This window comes from Macrobrachium nipponense, chromosome 13, assembly GCF_015104395.2.
Source record: "Macrobrachium nipponense isolate FS-2020 chromosome 13, ASM1510439v2, whole genome shotgun sequence".
NCBI lineage: Eukaryota > Metazoa > Arthropoda > Malacostraca > Decapoda > Palaemonidae > Macrobrachium > Macrobrachium nipponense.
Window position 1 is genome coordinate 44,035,490 of NC_087206.1, and position 21,035 is coordinate 44,056,524.

The following is a 21,035-nucleotide window of genomic DNA, read 5'->3' on the forward strand; positions in this document are numbered from 1 at the left end:
GCATCTTTCTGTACCAACTATTAAGGGATACAGGATTATGCTCTCGGCTGTATTCAGGAACAGAGGATTAGATTTGGCCAATAATAAGGATTTGCATGATCTCATTTGTTCTTTCGAAACATCCAAATCAAAAGAATCTAGAGTTCCGGGCTGGAATCTGGATGTGGTCCTAAAATTTCTATCTTCTGAAAGGTTTGAACCACCTCACACGGCTTCCTTTCGAGATATTACAAGGAAATGCCTGTTTCTGTTGTCTCTCACTATGGCGAAGAGAGTCAGTGAGCTGCACGCCCTTGAGTCACGAGTGGACTTCAAAGGAGACTCTGCTATTTGTTTGTTCCAGACTCTCTTTCTTGCTAGAAATGAGAATCCCTCGAAACCCTGGCCCAGGAGCTTCGAGGTAAAAGGCCTGGCTAGCCTAGTAGGCAGAGAGGCAGAGAGGTCTCTTTGCCCGGTCAGAGCGCTTAAATTCTATCTGGACAGAAAGAAGCAGATGGGGGGTTCGCAACACGGTCTATGGTGCTCGGTAAAGGACCCCAAAACACCGATGTCGAAGAATGCCTTAGCCTTCTTTGTAAGAAGCGTTATTACTGAGGCGCATAAGAACTGCCCAGATGACTCTTTTTAAACTATTGAGAGTAAGAGCTCATGAAGTAAGGGCAATCGCGACGTCTATTGCATTCTAAAGAAATATGTCTCTCAAGAATATTTTAGATGCAACATATTGGAGGTGCAACTCGGTGTTTGCATCTCATTACTTGAAGGACGTGCGCGTAGCGTATGAGAAATGTTTTTCTCTAGGTCCGTTTGTGTCAGCGCAGACGGTTCTGGGTACTGGAGCAAGCGCCGATCCTTAATTTTGTGTACATAACCCTCTAGTCGGATACGTTCTTGGCTTCCTGCTGGAAGAAGTGTCAGATGTCGCACAGGCGGCCGTCGCTTCAGTTCAGTAAGGAAATAGAGTGGTATCTGACTTTTAGAGGGGTACAAAATTTTTTTTTTGTACTTTAGTGTGTGCGTATTGACTGAATAATTCAAGTTTTGGGTTGTTTGCGAAGAGTTTGGGGATAACTTGGCAATCTTAGAACTAACACGGATGTTAGGATCGGGTGATCGGGATCGGTTGTGTGCTCCTTAAAGAAGGCGTGTTGTCATATAAGCGGATTAGCACCCATTGACAAATGCCAGTCAGGCTAAGCCGAGTAAGTGGATAAGACCCCATCGACAGACCCACAAGAACTCTTGGCCACAGATCACTATCTCGCTAAGGCTCTTGAGGTGAAGCAGACTCCCAGGCAGTAGCCACGAAGTCTTCCACCTAATCAGGTAGGAACCAAGGTCTATAAATACCTACAACATATGTTGTTTACCTGTCTTTTCAGTAGTTAGCTGTCTCTTACCCTCCACCAAAGGGTGTCAATCAGCTAAGTATATATCTGACAGGGAAGTTGAATGTATGAAAATGATATTGTTATGATACAATAAAGTTTCATACATACTTACCTGGCAGATATATACGATTGATGGCCCACCCAGCCTCCCCGCAGGAGACAGGTGGAAGAGAAAATCTGATAGAAAACAGGAATGGTTCCTAGTCCTGCCACCCAGAGCAGGGCGGTAGATCACCTGACCTACCTGTAGCGAGTGCCGTGAAATTTGAATTTCTGTTGGGGCCGACGGAGTCTATAGCTAAGTATACGTATATCTGCCAGGTAAGTATGTATGAAACTTTATTGTATCATAACAATATCATATTTATATATGATAATGATATTTTTTTCATTTCTGATAGTTGCATAATAAACTTCAGGCAATGACAAAAAAAGGAGCCAAAAATGAACTCTTTAATCTTGAAAACTAAGAGTGCTGTGATTTAAAAAAAAAAAACATTTTTTCTGCTTCGGCGCTCACTCGCAAACGCCGCTGGCATACGGGAGATGATTTTGAAACGTGAGGACGAGATATGTATTTAACGTGAGGACGAGACATGTATTTAACATAAGTGATATTGATCCTGTAACGAGACATGTATTCATCTGAAAATTACGCTTACGCTTGGGAATTACCAAGGGGAACTTCAAAGGTTTGTCCTGGTTTTATTTTTATGGTAATTTCTCTTCTCCTTCATCCTTTCACTTACTATCGGACGAAGGTAGAAGAAGGGGCATGTGGTGTTGGTGTTTGGGGGATCTCATCTCACTTCGGAGGGTGGTGCTCTTGGATGCGAGAGGAGTATCCTTATTACTTTATTCATATTTTCCTTTTTTTACAGACTAACAGTGGTGATTGTGTTTACAGCAGTATTGGTTGGATAGCTCTTCGTATTGGTTATCTTAACCTTGGAATTGTACCTGTGACTCATAGCATGTTGTGATACCAATCCTCGATTGTGTGTACTGATCCCCTGCCAATAATCATATTCATTTACCACTACTACCCCGGAGTTACGTCACTGGATGAAGCTTTTGCGCTGCCCTGTGATGTTTATCTATTCCTGATGGTAGAAGTCTGGCAGAATTTGGAGGAATCAAAGAGGAAGAGAGCTCGTCAAGTGTCGTTACCCTCCTCTTCGAGATCATCATATTTTCATGTCTCCACCCCTTCGACCCCTAAGAGTTTGCCGTAGAAGAGAAGGTGGTCTCCCCCCCCCCCCCCCACTAAGAAGTCTCGTCACGGGACTTCTAAGGGTCTGTCTCGCTCCGGTGAGACAGGTGGGTCTTCCACTGGTCCTCCCATTCCTCCGGGAACAAGGCCCGTCTCTCCTTCCTCAGGGAAGAAGAAGACGGGGACCATGGAGGTACCAGCCACCGCTCGTACCTCCTCTCCCGGATCCAGAGGTTCCACCTCCAGACCGGGAACCATCTCGGCTGCTCACTTGCCACCGAGTGTACAGTCACCTATGGGAGACTGTGCAGCCAAGGTCCAGACTGCTGAGTACGCTCACCGTGTCAGGACCCAGGAACGGAGCGGAAGGATGGTAAGAGTCCCTCAGGTGACTCTTGCCAGACTGGCGATCGTCTGGTACCCAGGGTTGACGTAACGTTCCCGCGGGACCGTGCACGCAGAGACCGGTGGAGACTGCCCTTCCAACCCTCTTGAGAGGTTTCGACCTCAACGAGGACGGTATTGGCTGTCTCCTGTCAGGTGCACGCTCAGCCCCACCCAGACAATGGTCGCGTTCAACGCGCCCATCCTCGGTGGTGGCAGACACTTTGCCTGCCAGGCGAGAGTTTCGTAACCTTCCTTGAGGAAGCGTTCTCTCCACTGCTGCTCCCGCAGGTCCCTCCAGACATGTGCAGTTGGGCCGTGTTGCTACCGCAACTACCCCAACTCCGTCCTGGATGGAGGACTGTCGGTTGTCTTGAGGAAGCTGGCGAAGAGGAAGTACCAGCCACCGCTGGTAGCTCTGCTCCCGGCTTCAGAGGTTCCACCTCCTGACCGGGAACTGTCTCGGCCTCTCGCGAGCGAGCGCCACCGAGTGTACGGTCACCTACGGGTGACCATAAAGCCAAGGTCCAGACTGCTGAATACGCTCACCGCCAGGACTCAGGCGCGGAGCGGAATTGACGTTCCCACCAGACCGTTCACGTGGCGAGGCTGGGAAGGGGGGGCGAGGCTGGGAAGAGGTCCCCCCTGGCGGCTGGACCGGGTACCGTGGCACGTTGATAGGATGGTGCTCACTCTTACTACAATAGTGGACTCTACCAGTCACCCAACCATTGCTCACACCGGGACAAGACAGCTCGCACGACTGGTAGCAGCTCCCCTAAAGCATGAGACCGATGCTACCGTCCTCGATCCAGCGCTTCTTCGCAAGGAGACCGCTGGTACAGACCTGCAGCTCGATCACCACTGTGGGTTGGTAATCGCCTGTAGTCCTCCCAGCCTACCGGTTCTGCTGGTAGGCAGGGTAGGAGCGCTCATAGCAGCTCCCCTGACGCACAAGACCAATGCTTTGTCCTCGGTCCAGCGCTTCTCCGCAAGGAAACCACTAGTCCAGACCTGCAGCTCGATCACTGCCACGGGTTGGCGATTGCCTGCAGTCCTCCCAGCCTACTGGTTCTGCTAGTAGGCAGGGTAGGAGCATCAGGTCTCCCTCACCTGTCCCTTCAACCTCCTCAGGTTACACCGGGAGGAACAAGGCAAACAGGAGTGACTGTGATGAATGCACTTCTTATGGTCCGGCCACGAGCCTGTTCAGTCTTGGGACCAAACAGATCTTACGCTCAAGTGGTTGGAGGAGATCGTGGGGGCTGGCGAGGACGATGACGCTTTCCTAGACTCGCGGAGTGACCATCACCGCTGTGGGCTCCCCCTTCGGTCCTCTTGAGAGGTTTCGGCCTCAACGAGGACTGGGATGCGTTGGAGGACGGTATCGGCTCTCTCCTGTCAGGTGCACACTCAGCCCCACCCAGACGACGGTCACGGTGGCAGCAGACATTTCGCCTACAGTACGAGTTTCATAACCCTCCTCGGGGAAAACGTTTTCTCCAGACGGTAACATTTTCCTAGACTCGGAGCAGCCATCACTGCAGGTTGATGGCTGCCCGTAACTCGCTTCTCTGACTGCTAGTTCTGCTGGCAAGGCAAGCGAGAGCGTCCAATCTTCCTCCCCCATTCCCTCTCTATGGCTGCGATGGGAATGGGAGGGATCCTGCAGAGCGTTCTCCTTAGGATTTCGTGTCAGGAAAAGCGTTCCTGGAGGGACCTTCGGGTCCTACCAGACACAAGTCCCCTTTGTTGAGGAAGGATCTTGCCCGGTCCTCCTCAATTTCTACGGAAATCAGGAGGACCACCACCCGATGATCGTCTGAGGAAATTCGGGGGGGGCGGGGGACGGTTTCACCGAGCGCTTAAAATTCTTTGGAGTTTCTACCACTCTCTGAGTCTTTTTGTGTTCTATGATCTGCAAGCACTTGGGCGAGACCACGGTCCAGAGTGGGCGAGACAAGAATTCCTGATAATTGTTACTATGGTAATCTGGAATCTCGCCGAATGCTCGAATTCCTTTGAACTTCTGGCATCTCAGGAGTGTTTTGGTTTTCCTGTAATTTCCATACACACTGTCGAGACAGACATTCCCGGTAATTGTTATTAAGAACTTGGGAGTCTCGCTAAGCCATTAATTCCTGGAATTTCTAGCGTCCAAAGGAAGTACTGCTGCTGAAGGAAGAATATCTCGGGAGGGGCTCAGCCTGGATGGACCTGACGGTCCGTCGCCTCAGTAGGCGGTCAGGCCTGGGATAGAGAGGAACGGGCAATAACAGTCAATCCTCCTCTTTTTTTTCCCTTTACTTCTTGGTTATACCAGAATGAAAAAGGAAATAAGAGGAATTCGGTGGAGTTTACTCCTCGGAATTCGAACCCTAGAGACTATGTTTTTGGTTCAATCCTAGGATTTTACCGAACATATGTCAATCCGTTCAGGATGGATAGCACCGAGAGTTTGAATGCCTCTCCAGTGCTACGTTTTTTGGAACATCCAGTTTGGCTTGAACTAGTCGTCTTCGGCATCCTGTTATCACCGTAGAAGTCTTCCTTCGGGAAAACTTCACTGTCTTCCAGCCTTTATTATTGTTCCTCAAATGGAAGAGAATTTAGGCTGGAGGTCTATGGACAGGAACCTACAAATATACTACGTATATTTCTCTCACAACATGCTTCTGTTATCAGTTGAATTGTCCGAGGTGTAGGCACATAACTGTAGTTAACTCTATGGGCATGTGACCGAGACGAATAGTATCTTCTCTCTTAATTGAACTACAACTCGGGACTGCCTTGCAAGCCTCCCAAGAGTTACTGGTTTTGATTTTGAGATACTAGTGATATTGTTTACAACACCACCACCACAGCGTTTGCATTCACCGAAACCCGTTTCGGTTAAAATGCAAATGCTTGAGCTTATTTTCTTGCTCTCGATGGTTCTAGCTGAACGCATTCCTTCATGGAATGGATTACCTGGCAACTCAGGATAACAAGTGAGCGAGAGCTAGTGGTGTCCGGGCTACCTGCCAGCCCTGCCTGCCGCAGCCAGTCCTGCTGGCTCTCTGAGATAGTTCGGTCGGGTTTTGTCTCTCCTCCTCTGCGATGATTGACTACCAAATCGAATCTCTGCCCGGCAATGACAGACTTAGGTCTCTGGTTGGCTGGAATTCTCACATACGTGTATGACCATCTCCACTGCATCGCCTTTTGCTGTTGCGAGAATTTTCAGACTGAGATATCTCACCAGACTCGTTATCATCTTTCTGTTTACCTCACAGTAACAAAAGTCTGTAGCCTAGTCTTCCTCTTCATCGCACCTGCCGCTGCGATGACGCAGAATGATTTCTTCAGACATCTGAGTTTGTCTTTTAAATTCATCTCGTAATTTGTAGGTGTGCAATTATTCTTTGTTCACCCCGAATTGTAGAGGAATAACGGAAGACTTCACCTGTTCCTCACCCTGCCAGCTCTACTTCCAAAGTAATAGAAATATCCTCCCTGATCCAGCCCATGAGAAGTGGTTCTTCAGGCAGTACAATCCCTGGGTTTTCATTACTGAAAGACGATCCGCTTTCATTGCAAACTCCGACTTCTCACCGAACAGTAATGAAGTAGCGGTTAAACGTTTTTAGTCCTCTGTAAAACAACAGGGATTAAAGCTGTCTTCACTGGTTGGTGTCATCGACGGGACTTTTTCTACATTCAGAATCTTGAGAGTTAACTTCTCTCGTTTCAGCTGTGAAGACGTAGGTCCGCATTCACCTTAGTCTTTCACTGGCATATAGTATTGTTTTTCCTTAGTTGAGATTCAACTACTATGAGAACATCTGTCTTGCCATCAGGGACCTCGGTCTCTAGAAGGCAATTGACTATCATCTGATGGGCGCATGCCTTGAGAGAATCATCATCTCGTCTTCCAACACCTGTGGCTAACAAGATAGACGATTTGTATGGTTTCTCGGCATAACCCTTCAAAAGGCAAGTGTCATGTGACTACATCTCGGATGCATGACTGCTCACCTCACACTGAGCGCAGTCAGTCGGCAGCTGTTGAAGTGTCTGAGACCGTCATGAGCTACGCTGTGGACTTTGTTTTGGTTGATCCAGATCAGTCATTACTTTGTCCTATTGGCGTGTTCCTTTACCCATTACCCATAAGGATCGACACCCACCATGGAGTGTCGGCGTCTTTATTCGCTGCGGAATATTATGAGACCGTGAGAGACTTCTCGGCAGTTGGATAGTCCAGTGGATGGGTACTTGTCATCACTCCGGTGAATATGTCGGACAGGAAGATAGATAAGGTCATTACGACCATATTTATCTTTCCCTTCAGACCTGCCCACAGGTCCTTGGAACCTCATTTCCTTGGACCAGTGGTGGATGCTTGCAGGTTGTGTTTGCTTACCCAGCTCCTTAAAGAGGACAAGTTGCATCTCACCTATGGTGTGCAGTTCTAGAGGTAAGAAGGATGCGAGAGTAACTGGCCTCTCCACCTTCCCCACCTCATCCTTCTGCTCCTCTTCCTTTGGGTTGATGATAGAACTCGAACTTACACTGGCTGGTCGGATGATTGAAGCGGTAAGCTTATACATCAAGCATCCTTTTTATGTTTCTTATCAGAATCATAGAAGCAATCCTGCTCCTTCCTCTAGCAAGGGGAGGAAGGAGACTGGCAATAATGCATTAATGTCTCCAACTCTAAATATTCTTCACAGCCCATTTTCGGATGAGTTACAATTCCTCACTCATTTCGAAGAAGTCTGACTCTTGATCATGCAGCTCCTATACTCCTATCTAGTTGTCAGGCAGGGCACTCCTCCTCACTCTTACGACCAGGAGGAGTAGACTTGGTGCGTAGAACTCCAGTCAGTTCTTGAGGCTCGCTCAGATTCCTCCCACCAATCAGTGAGTCTTCCTTATGTACTAAAGGATTGAGTGTTTGTATATCGTGTAGGAACAAATCACAATTTTTGGAAGTAAATTGTATTTTTCCTAACTATACAAACCTGAGGTCCTTTACATACATGCCCACCTCATGCCACCCCTCAATCTGAACCTGGGCCGAAAGGCAAAGTGTTTACATCCGGGCAGGCTAGCCTACCCACCTGCCACACAGTAGTTACTGCCTAACCACCTTGTTCAAGAATTTAACGGCTGTAATTCCAGCTACGCTGAAAGTAATTCCTTATGTAAAGGACCTCAGGTTTGTATAGTTAGGAAAAATACAATTTACTTCCAAAAATTGTGATTTTTTCCTTACTAATACGTCTTTTGCTCCCTCAGGTGTGTCTGACCTCTCCCTCTGGAAGATGCAGGTGTGATGGATTTGGGCTTACCTGGCACTCCCTCCTCCAGGAGCCCCTGAACCATGTTTCAGCAGTCCCCTGTGACTCATGGGAAAGAGGAGGACAATAATGACCGTGTCAATGCCTGTGTATGTGGCACCACCTTATTTGGTGTACACCCAGGATGTGATGTCTATGACTCCCTCTGCTATGGTGTCATCAGTGCCACATACTTTGGAGGCAGAAATTTCCACCTCCTCCTCCAGGCAATGTCGTCCTCGCTCCCCTAGCTGGTGGTGAATACCACCTGAAGACGCCCTGGACGGTAGAGATATCTGACATGCTGAAGAAGCTGATGAAGAAGAGGTCGAGGAGAAGCAAAAGAAATTATCATCTTTCTCCCCTTCTCTCTTCGTCGTTGTTGTTGCCGCCCCCTACACTTTGACTTCTGATGCTCCCTTGCTGAGGAAGAAGATAATGGTCTCTCCCCCCCTAAAAAGCCTCACTTTATTTAGAGACTTCTAAGTCCTCCCGTTCCCTTGGGAATGGGACCTGCCTCGCTGCCCCCAGGGACGTGCAGGGCGGGGACCACAGAGGTACTAGCTATTGTTGGTTCTTCTGCTCCTAGTCCTAGATGCTGGTCTCTAGGACCAGGCCCATCTCGGGTGCATGTTCGCAAGTTCTACGAGTGTACGCTCGCCTGCCGGTGATTATGCAGCTAGAGTCGGTGACGCTGAGTTCACTCATTGTCCCTTCTCGAGCATGGTGTGGAAGCAAGGTGAGAGTTGCTCAGGTGACTCACACCTTGCCGATGATCGCTCATACAGCGATCGTTCGGCTCCCTGGGGGCTGACTTTTTGCTGCTGCTGGTACTTCTGCCCCTGGTTCTGGAGGTTCGCCTCTGGGACTGGGACCATCTCGGATGCTCAATTGCGAGCATCTCCGAGTGTATGCCCGCCTGCAGGTGAGCGTGCAGCTACAGTCTGTGACGCTGAGTTTGCTCAATGTCCCTTCTCGAGCACGGTGTGGAAGGAAGGTGAGAGTTACTTAGGTGACTCCTGCCTTGCAGATGATCACTCATACAATGATCGCTCGGCTACCCGGGGCTGACTTCTCGCTATTACTGTTACTTCTGCTCCTAGTTCTGGAGGTTCGCCTCTGGTACCGGGACCCTCTCGGGTGCTCATTAGCGAGCTTCTCCAAGTGTGCGCTCGCCTGCAGGTGAGCGTACAGTAGATACAATCAAGGAGTATCCCCTGCTAGTGTCCACACCGATTGCATTGACGGCTTACTCATATGGCTCTGAGAAGTATGCAGCTCTTTCAGAGGAAGTGTCCTCCCTCCTTGGGAAGAGAGCCATAGAGGAGGTAGAGGATTGTTCAACGAAGGTCTTTTACAACTGTCTTTTCTCAGTTCCCTAGTCATCGGGGAGTTGGAGACCTGTCCTTGATGTCAGCACTCTAAACTTCTTCGCACAGAAGACAAAGTTCAAATGGTAATGAACCTGTCAGTACTCTCATCCATTCAACAGGGTGATTGGATGATCACTCTAGATATTCAAGACACGCACTTCCATGTCCCTGTTCATCTGGATTCTAGCCAGGAAGTATCTCAGGTTCATTTTCGAGGACAGTGTCTTTCAATTAAGTTTTTACGCAAGTGTTAGTCCCTTTCATGAAGTGGCTACACCTTCTTGGCATCAACGTATGCTTCTACCTGGATGAGTGGCTCCTCCGATCATTGTCACAAGATAAGTGCAAGAAGGACTTACAGAAGACCCTTCTCCTCGACCAAGAGATCAACTCTTGAGTTTTCAGGCTTTTTAATCCCCCAAGAGAAATGAGTCCAGTCTACAGACAGTTCACAGCTTTCTCTCTCCCATCTTGCTCAGCAAATTGGTGGATGAGTCTTTTAGGAGCTCTCCTCCTTTGAACAGTTTGTGAAATTAGGCAGACTGCATATGCGAGTCCTTCAGTTCTTCCAAAGGGCAAATTGGAACAGGAAAATGCCACTGGACTCTGTGGTGTTCCCCATAACGACAGATAAATCAGACCTACGGTTGTGAACATCCGTAGAATGACTTTCAGAGGAAGTCACTGCATCCTGTGAGCCCTGACCTAGACTTCCTTTCAAATGCCTCTGATCTAGGTTGGGGAGTCCTTCTGGTGAACATGGAAGCTTTCAGGACATGGTCTCTGGAACAAGTGAACATGCACATCAGTGTCAAGGAACTGACAGCCATTCATTTGGGTCTAATGTCTTTTTTGGAAACGGTCACGGAGAAAACTGTGGTGGTGCATTTGGGCAACACCACAGCTCTTTCCTACATCAGGAAACAAGGCGGGACCCATTCTTTCTTCAGAGAAGCCACAAAGGAACTTCTTTTGGCAGACCAGAGATGAGTGTGACTAGTCACCCATTTCATCTAGGGGAAAATGAATGTGTTGGCTGACGAACTGAGTTGTCGCGAACAAGTCCTCCCTGCAGAATGGACCTTAGACTCTCATGGTCTGCAATGACCTTTGAAAGCTGTGAAGGAGACCAAAATTGGACTTATTCACCATGTTAAGAAATCATCGGCTTCCTCTCTTTTGATCTCCAGTCCCAGACCCTCTGGCGTGGGCGACAGATGCCATGCTTCTAAATTGTTCTAATCTAGATCTGTATGCATTCCCGCTGTTCAACGCGGTAAGGGAAGTGCTCAACAAGTTTCAATCCCTTTGGTCTTCCCAAGACTGCTTTCTCAAGATCCACATCTTTTCATACAGCCTCACTTTTGAAGATTCCATCAAGGACTATCTGCTCTAGCTCTGACAAGCTTCAGACTGTCCAGAAACTTGTCAGAGCAAAGGGCTTTTCAAGACCAGCTGCAGAGGTTATTGCAAGATATAGACATCAGTCTTCTTGCCAAGTCTACCAGTCCAAATGGCCAGTCTTCCAACAATGTTGTAGCAGACATAACATCTTGTCTGCTAAAACCCCAGTAGCTCCAATAGCAGACTTCCATCTCTACCTGAAGACTACCAAGGGGCTGTCTTCTTCCACCATCAAGGGGTATAGGTCAATGCTGAGTTTGGTTTTTAAACACAGAGAGCTAGATCTTTCCGCTAACCAAGATCTTAGCAATCAGATTAAATCCTTTGAGACTTCCAAGCAGAAGAAAGTTAACTGAATCTTGGAATCTGGATGTACTCCAGTGGTTAATGGACCCTCTTTCAAGTCTCTCCATTCCATATTTCTTAAGAACTTAACTAGGAAGACTCTGTTCCTTGTAGCTTTGGTGACTGCCAAGCGAGTTAATGAACTTCAGGCTATAGACAAGTAGATAAGATTCGCTCTGGAAGACAGAGTCTGTACTTTTACTCTAGGTTTCCTGGCCAAGAACGAGACAATTCAACCCCTGGTTGTGCTCATTCACTGTTAAGGACCTTGTAGATATCTTGGGCCACAAGTGGAGGAAAGATACCTTTGCCTTGATAGGCCCTTCAGTATTACCTAGACAGAACTGAGAAAATCAGAGACCCTTCCACCAATCTCTGGTGCTCTATCAAGAATCCCTCTCAACCCCTATCTAAAAACGCATTGTTGTTTTAGTCTTAGGGATATTATGACAGAGTCTCATTCGCAGATTCAGGAGGATATCCTGTCTACCTATTAGGTGAGAGCACACAATATTAGAGTGGTTGCCACCTCATATGCTTTCAAATATAATGTCACTCTGTGCAATTCTTCATTCTACTTACTGAAAGTGTAAGTCCATATTCGTGACACATTGCTGAAAAGAGATAGAAACAGTATATTTGAAAACTGCAGTAGCCTGGAACCTGTGTCAGTGGCTGGCATGGTATTTGGGGAAGAAGCATAAGAAGCATTGCTTTTATCCTTGATCTCTTCTCCTTGAAGGCTGTCGAGTCATTGGGGAGCCTCGGGGTTACTTTGTACCTGGAGTGCCCACCAATTGTTAGTGGATGGGTGGTGGTTAACTTAATTTCACTGTAGGTGACAGCATTGTCTGGTTATTGTTTTTTGGTACTGTGCCCAGGGCAAGGGCAACTGTGCTTATGCTTTGTTAGCAATCAGAATTTTCCTTTGCTCCAAAGCTCCTACTTAAAAGTAGAGGCAACACACAGTTATTCTGCTACCTCACTACAGGTCAAGATAAGCACCAAATGGAGGTAGTACATGTAATTACCTGCAGTATCTCTCTTACCAGGTCAGGAAACAATAAGCATTGTATTAATACTAGCAAATTGTTTATTTCAAATTCATTTTCATAACTGAATGTGTTTGAGTAAAATATATGTCCATGTATCCCACCTCCTGTCAATGTGAGATTCAGCTATGTATAATTACTTGGGAAGTTACATATATGGAAATGGTATTATCTGAGCCCTCCCTCCTCCCCTCTCTTGGATATAAAGGCACAAAAGAAGTGAAGTTTTATGCTTTGTTGTTCCTATTATTCTCTGATAGTGGGCAGGGTGGTCACCTACACAAAAACAATAGAAGTGCTAACGCGATTTTTAAATTTAAGCTGCCGTGTGAGTGGAAAAGTATAGCTATGTAATTACTTGCTAAGTATACATACATGAAAGTTAATTTTATCATGAAATACCATTTTCTCATAATGTATAAAAACTTGCATATTACCGGCTCAAGATTCATGGTTTTTTGTAGGCTATCTCATATATGTAAACTACTCTATATTTTTTGTATTATGCAGGAAACATGGTGTTCAAAAGATGTATCGCTTGGAACGACTCCCTCCTCCTATTCAAAGCTCTCAGAGAGTCTATGTTGTGAGACCAACATTAGTCACTATGAAATATGTTGCTGATCATGTTCATGCTGATAGGCAAACTCATCCAGAAATAAGGTCAGTAAAATATAATCAAGGTTATTATTTTTCTAATAGTACAAAATAGCTCAAGAGTTTACACAAACCTACCCTGTGCAGTCCAAACCCCCAAGAGATAGATGATCATTATGAAAAGTAAAAATAATAATAATAATAATAATAATAATAATAATAATAAAATAATAATAATAATAATAATAATAATAATAATAATAATAATAATGATAATAATAATAATATAATAATAATAGTGGAATGGACGAAGGCAGAACTCTGCAGCATAGATCAGAAAACCAGGAAACATATGACAATACACAAAGCACTACACCCAAGAGCAAATACGGACAGACTATACATAACACGAAAGGAAGGAGGGAGAGGACTACAAAGTATAGAGGACTGCTTGTCGGTCAACATCGAGAAACAGAGCAACTGGGGCAATATATGAAAACCAGTGAAGATGAGTGGCTAAAGAGTGCATGGGAAGAAGGACTAATAAAAGTAGACGAAGACCCAGAAATATACAGAGACAGGAGAATGACAGACAGAACAGAGGACTGGCACAACAAACCAATGCACGGACAATACCTGAGACAGACTAAAGAACTAGCCAGCGATGACGCATGGCAATGGCTACAGAGGGGAGAGCTAAAGAAGGAAACTGAAGGAATGATAACAGCGGCACAAGATCAGGCCCTAAGAACCAGATATGTTCAAAGAACGATAAACGGAAATAACATCTCTCCCATATGTAGGAAGTGCAATACGAAAAATGAAACCATAAACCACATATCAAGCGAATGCCCGGCACTTGCACAGAACCAGTAAAAAAAGAGGCATGATTCAGTGCCAAAAGCCCTCCACTGGAGCCTGTGCAAGAAACATCAGCTACCTTGCAGTAATAAGTGGTACGAGCACCAACCTGAGGGAGTGATAGAAAACGATCAGGCAAAGATCCTCTGGGACTATGGTATCAGAACGGATAGGGTGATACATGCAAGTAGACCAGACGTGACGTTGATTGACAAAGTCAAGAAGAAAGTATCACTCATTGATGTCGCAATACCATGGGACACCAGAGTTGAAGAGAAAGAGAGGGAAAAAATGGATAAGTATCAAGATCTGAAAATAGAAATAAGAAGGATATGGGATATGCCAGTGGAAATCGTACCCATAATCATAGGAGCACTAGGCACGATCCCAAGATCCCTGAAAAGGAATCTAGAAAAACTAGATGCTGAAGTAGCTCCAGGACTCATGCAGAAGAGTGTGATCCTAGAAACGGCACACATAGTAAGAAAAGTGATGGACTCCTAAGGAGGCAGGATGCAACCCGGAACCCCACACTATAAATACCACCCAGTCGAATTGGAGGACTGTGATAGAGCAAAAAAAAATAAATAAACAATAATAATAATAATAATAATACTAATAATAATAATACTAATAATACTAATAATGTAATAATAATAATATGCTGGAGGTAAACCCTCTTTTAAACATGTTTTATTAAAAGTGATTGCTGCCTCAGCTGCATTAATTTTATACAGGTTCTTCTCTATTTTTCTAATTATTGCTTTCTCATTGTTGCTTAAACTGGTGAGCAACGCACCGAAGGTTGACATATCTCAATTAGGTCAAACGATTGGATTTTTATTGGTAAAAAATTCCAGTGGGGGTAGTAAAATTTTCGGGTATAACCTGTAGAGTTTATTGCAGATGGAATTGATGTTAAATTCTATTTCTTTTCTATTCTTCTTGATTCTTTCTGGATATCTGAGGTTTATTCAGAAAAACATCCAGAAAGAATAAAAAAGAATAGAAAAGAAATAGAATGTAACATCAATTGTATCTGCAATAAACTCTATGGGTTACAGTAGGGCCTCGATAATCACGGGGGATAGGGCCCAGAACCCCCCGTGATAAGTAAATACCCGTGTTATCCTGATACCCCCCCTAAAAATTGCTTTTAACTGCCTACTTTAATAATTAACCCACCCAAGACCACTATTTCAATGTTTATAACAGCCTACTTTAGTTCAAGCACCAAATATGTCTTCAACTATCAACTTAAACTAAATTCAAGACAGTTTCAAAGTTATTCTTTCCTAACTTCAATTTCCCCTTCATCAGATCAGCAAACAAAAGTATATTACCTAACAATTCCTTTCCACTTTCATGATTTGGCTGCTGCACCAAACTAAAAGTACATAGTATATTTATTTTGTGAATGAACATATTTATGATAAAAAAACATGATTTACTGTAAAGATTACAGCACCCAACTATAATATTAATGTATAAACAGCAAAATACAGCAATAAAAATCTAGTTTTGTCTTTTGTTTACGTTTAGAATCAGCTGATGGACGTTTATTACCAAAAGAATTATTTTGGAAAACAATTAGTTGCCAAAAGAAATGAATTTATTAATGGAATTATTATTATCATTAACTTTGTACATAATAGTTTATGGTATTATGATTCAGTAATTCATATTATTGAGAGAGAGAGAGAGAGAGAGAGAGAGAGAGAGAGAGAGAGAGAGAGAGAGAGAGAGAGAGATCAACTTGGGATGAGAGTAACTGTTGAATAGCTTGAGAGACCAGCTTAGGACGAGCGTACTGATACTAGCTTAGCTCGAGAAATGCATAATGAAATCTGTATTTGAAATATTGTTTTTACGGTGGAATTAAGGAAATGAAAAACATGGATAGTGATAAGATATTCTCTGTATACTGTCATAATGTGATAATCATTGAGTCAACTATAAAAGTTGTATTGAAGCAGTTTCGTAAATCACAGAAAGAATAAAAGACCTTTTTGTTCTTTTCTTAAGATAATAATAGATCAGTATTATAGTTTTTTCTGCAAGTGATAAAATAAAGAGAGAGAGAGAGAGAGAGAGAGCGAGAGAGAGCGGAGAGAGAGAGAGAAGCTTGGGATGAGAGTAACTGTTGAATAGCTTGAGAGACCAGCTTAGGACGAGCGTTACTGTATTAGTTTAGCTCGAGAAATACATAAGAAATTTGTATTTGAAATTATTTTTAGGGTGATAAGAAATGAAACATGGATAGTGATTAAGATATTCTATTGTATACTGTTATAATGTGATAATCATTGAGTCAACTATAGAAGTTGTATGAAGCAGTTTCATAATCACAGAAAGAATAAAAGACCTTTTTTGTTCTTTTCTTACGATAATAATAGATCAGTATTATAGTTTTTTTCTGCAAGTGATAAAAGAGAGAGAGAGAGAGAGAGAGGCTTGGGATGAGAGTAAACTGTTGAATAGCTTGAGAGACCAGCTTAGGACGAGCGTACTGTTACTAGTTTAGCTCGAGAAATACATAATGAAATTTGTATTTGAAATAAATTTTTTATGGTGATAAGAAATGAAACATGGATAGTGATAAGATATTCTCTTGTATACTGTTTATAATGTGATAATCATGAGTCAACTATAAAAGTTGTATTGAAGCAGTTTCGTAAATCACAGAAAGAATAAAAGACCTTTTGTTCTTTTATTACGATAATAAATAATAGATCAGTATTATAGTTTTTTCTGCAAGTGATAAAAGAGAGAGAGAGAGAGAGAGAGAGAGAGAGAGAGAGAGACGAGAGAGAGAGATGAGAGAAGAGAGAGAGAGAGAAATTGCTATTTACATTCATAGTATTTGAACATTTGTAAATGAGTGTATCCTAAAAATCATTTAGTTATGAAAAGAATAAGAAAACACAGTAATTAGTGAATCTTGCTCTATGATAAAATTCGCGATTTTGTTAATTTTCCGGGATATACGTAGATTAGGGCTCCACAAAAAAGTAAGTGATTTATGACAGAATTTTAGAGGGATAACTTTTTTTAACCGTGTAAAAAAAAAAAATTTTTTTTACATCGGTGAAGTTTGTAGAAAAGGCGGTGTAATCACTATCATTGGTAGTAACGACGAGACTAGGTTTGGTGACGTCACGGTGGTCATACGTATTTTTTTTCGTGAATGAATATACATTTATGATTAAAAAAAAATAGTTACTGTACTGCTTAGAGTACCATACTGTAATATTAATGTAATCACATCAAACTAAAGTAATCGTTGCATGCTGTAAACATATAAATGTATTTTTGTCTTTTGAAAAATGCATTCCCCAAGGAATTATTCCTTGAAGAAGCTTTTTATTATGAAGATATGCCAATAATATATAAGATATGCGTTTTATTATGAATATAATTATGACAATAATACATAAGGTAAAATGGTTTTATTACGTTTAAGCTTCGTCGCCGATCGCAAATAACATACGATAATCAATGACAATTATCGTTTGTATGACTGCCGTGTTTGATACATTATACCAAAACAATAAAGAGTTCGAATTGAAATTAATGTTTTTCCTAAATGTTATTACTACTGTAAATTACAATAATACTATTCATTTCTAAAAGGTTAAGAATGACAAAGGTGCTGTTAAGTGTAACTCAGAGTCAATGTTTACATTTCTGCTGGCCGCTCAACTACAAGTTGATGTCAATGATGTGGGATTATTCCATGAATAGGCTACATATTATGAAGATATGCCAATAATATATAAGGTGAGAATGGTTTTATTATCTTTATTGTCAGTTAATATTTAATATCATAATGTGAATCTGTTCATGCATTTGTCGGTTATCGGAACCGGATGAGGCTTAGCCTACCAGGGATTCATACCAGTGATAGGTATAGACTGAGAAGTGGTCCAAAGAAAACCCATGATTAACCGAATCCGTGATTGCTGATCCGTGACTAAGCGAGGCCCCACTGTATACCCGAAAATTGAACTACCCCCACTGGAATTTTTTACCAATAAAAATCCAATCGTTTGACCTAATTGAGATATGTCAACCTTCGGTGCGTTGCTCACCAGTTTAAGCAACAATGAGAAAGCAATAATTAGAAAAATAGAGAAGAACCTGTATAGAATTAATGCAGCTGAGGCAGCAATCACTTTTAATAAAATAATAATAATAATAATAATGAATTTTATTTTCAGCCCAATACATGGAATATACAAAGTATAGACAATAACACAATCTAGATGCATAAGAGAACATTATACAAAATTATTAAATGGCAATATCCACACAGTTGCTTTCTAATAGTACAAAATAGCTCAAGAGTTTACACAAACCTACCCTGTTTAGTCCAAACCCCCAAGAGATAGATGATCATTATGAAAAGTCAAAATACTAACTATAATAATAATAATAATAATAATAATAATGAATTTTATTTTCACCTCAATACATGGAATGTACAAAGTATAGACAATAACACAATCTAGATGCGTAAGATAACATTATAAAAATTATTAAATGGCAATATCCAGACAGTTACTGGAGTAGTATAAAAGATGGTAATGATAATAATGGTAATAGCTATATTATGAGAATACAGTGAACCCCCTGTATTTGAGAACTCCGGATTCGCGGACTCACATATTTGTGGATTTCTCTTAGGAATGTATACCGCCATTATTCGTGGAGAATTCATCTATTTGTAGTATTTTTCTATGAGAAATCTCCATAACATCCACAAATTCCTGTTTTTTTTTATCAATTTCATCATAAAATGCACTCTTTGTGATAAAACCATAAAAAAAACACGTATAAACATTTTTGGTGGGTTTTTCTTGAGTTTTATCTAACAAAAGAGGCAGTTTTAAGCATTTTTATTATAGGGGTTTAAACTAGTCATGTGTTCTAGCTATTCGCTTGGGGGTCTGGTACCTATCCCCTGGGAATACGGGGGAAACACCGTAGTATAAAAAGAAACATTAAAAATTATAACAATTAGTGAACAGATTGTATACGTATAATTAAATTCCAGCTAGAGACCTTAGATGGTTACAGTAGTCAGGTCCAGAAAGCTAAATACAAAAACTGAATGTAGCAAAACTTTATACTATTGATGATATTTACAGTAATAATGAAAAAAGGAAAATACCAGTAATAACAATAATCGTAGCAATATTATGATGATAATGACAGATTCTGTAGATGACACTTTGTAAAAACAAAGATTAAATCATTTAGGGAACAAACGCCTCATTTTCCCATCTTTCCCACAATTTAGATCTTACCTCAGTGCTTAGGATGCTTTGTATGAGTGAATTGCAGCTGATTCTCACTTGGGTTATCAGACTGGACATTGTTTGACTTACAAATTGTCCAGGTGGTTTTGTGTGAACATTTGTGTGGCGGAGTGGTAGCAAGGAGTGTTTGTGAGGCATCTCAAAATGTCATTGTGGATGACAGTGATATGTCTCAAGGTCTCTCAGGTATATAGTTCATCCATAAGGAACACCCTGATAGTACAGCAATATGAGCAGAAGAGCAGCAGTTTCTTGTCTCTGTGACAGATGGCAAGCCTCCTTGAAATCATGTTGCCAGTTGCACATAGTTTATGATGCCTCTGTTCTATGTCTACCATATCTTTTAGGTCGTCTGTGATAACATAACCCAAATATGGAAATTCATGCATGAAATCCAGCTGATGAATTCCGAGGAAAATTTGTGGTTCTGCAATATGTATGCTTAAGCATTCTCAGGAGCAGCGACATGCACTGGGTCTTGGTTTCACTGTACAGGATATCAAATTCCTCAGCACCTTGGCAGCATGTGTCGATGAGTCACTGGAGACCTTGCACTGATGGGAAATCAGAACCATATCGTCAGCATAATAACAGAGGTTGTTTATAGTTGTTTCGTTGACAGTGCATCCAATTGGGAGTGAGTTCAGTTTGACATTCAAGGCATCTTTCAGTATGTAGTTGCAGGTGTCAGTCGAGTGGTTTGCTTTTAATCTGAGCTGGTTGTCATGGTGTGTAGAAAGGGGAGAAGTCTCCAGAAGAACCAACTCAAGTATCTTCAATGCTATCGTAGTGATTGCAATTGGGGGATAATTACCAGGCTCAGCTGCATCCTTTAGCTTGTTTTAGCATTAGTTCACTCTTCTACTCTGGTTACTGCTGGAGTTTATCTTTTAATTTGATTCGGTCCTAGGCTTTTGACTTCCTTTGCTAGGACCTTATTGTTGTTCCCGAGATGTTTAACTATATTTATAGCCTGGTTGGGGGCTAATTTCAAGACTGATTTGAAGAAAATTATTGCTCTTTCTACATTGTCAGTTGGTTGTTATAATTACTACTCTAAGACTAGGATGGACTAGTTTGGCTTTCTTACATCTTTTACCACATGCTTTATTTAAGGCTCTTTTGTTTATATGTGCTAGCTCTATTATTCACAGAGTTGGGGATTATCAGGATACTGTTCATGTAAATAAGAGGGCTGGTTAATTTTATGCCTATTAGGGTTGTCTGCATTAATTTAGCTAATTTACCTCTTAGTGGTTTTCCTTTTTTTGGCTGGGTTTTATTCTAAAGATTTTAGAGGTGGCTTTTTTAATCCTCTTAATGAAGTTTGTTTTTTATTGTTAGCTTTAGCTACTGGCCTCACTGTTTGTTATAGGTTTCGTCTTGTGTATTACAGGCTTAGGGGTGATTATATAATTTAAGTTCAGTTTGTAAGAGATTCTGGCATTTTAATGACCTGACCTATTACTGGGTCTGAGTATTGGTGCTGCAGTAGGAGGTTCTGCTGTTTCATGGCTTGTGTTTCCCTCTCCTACTATAATTTGTTTAACTTTGTCAATGAAGCTACTTGCTTTGGGTTTTAGTCTGATTGGTGGTTTTATTGGGTATGTGTTAAATTTAATAGTAGAAAACTAAAAGCTTAAATCATTGAGATTTTATCCTATTGTTGTTTTTTCTGGATCTACATATATGGTTTATACCATTATTATCGACTATTGGGGTTAGGTGAAAGGTTTTAAGAGGCTGGTTTGTTTATACTCAATTAGGAGG

At 42.4% G+C, this 21,035-nt stretch overlaps 1 protein-coding gene across 3 annotated transcripts in view; it reads left to right on the forward strand.

Annotated features, from left to right (window-relative positions):
• The window catches only part of LOC135225769 (vacuolar protein sorting-associated protein 33B-like), a 106,759-nt gene that overhangs the window by 16,959 nt on the left and 68,765 nt on the right, over positions 1-21,035 (forward strand). For all 3 annotated transcript variants that reach the window (XM_064265226.1, XM_064265227.1, XM_064265225.1), the window contains exon 3: positions 12,997-13,149. In XM_064265226.1, coding sequence (XP_064121296.1) covers positions 12,997-13,149 — 153 coding nt within the window. The remainder of the gene's footprint in view (positions 1-12,996; positions 13,150-21,035) is intronic.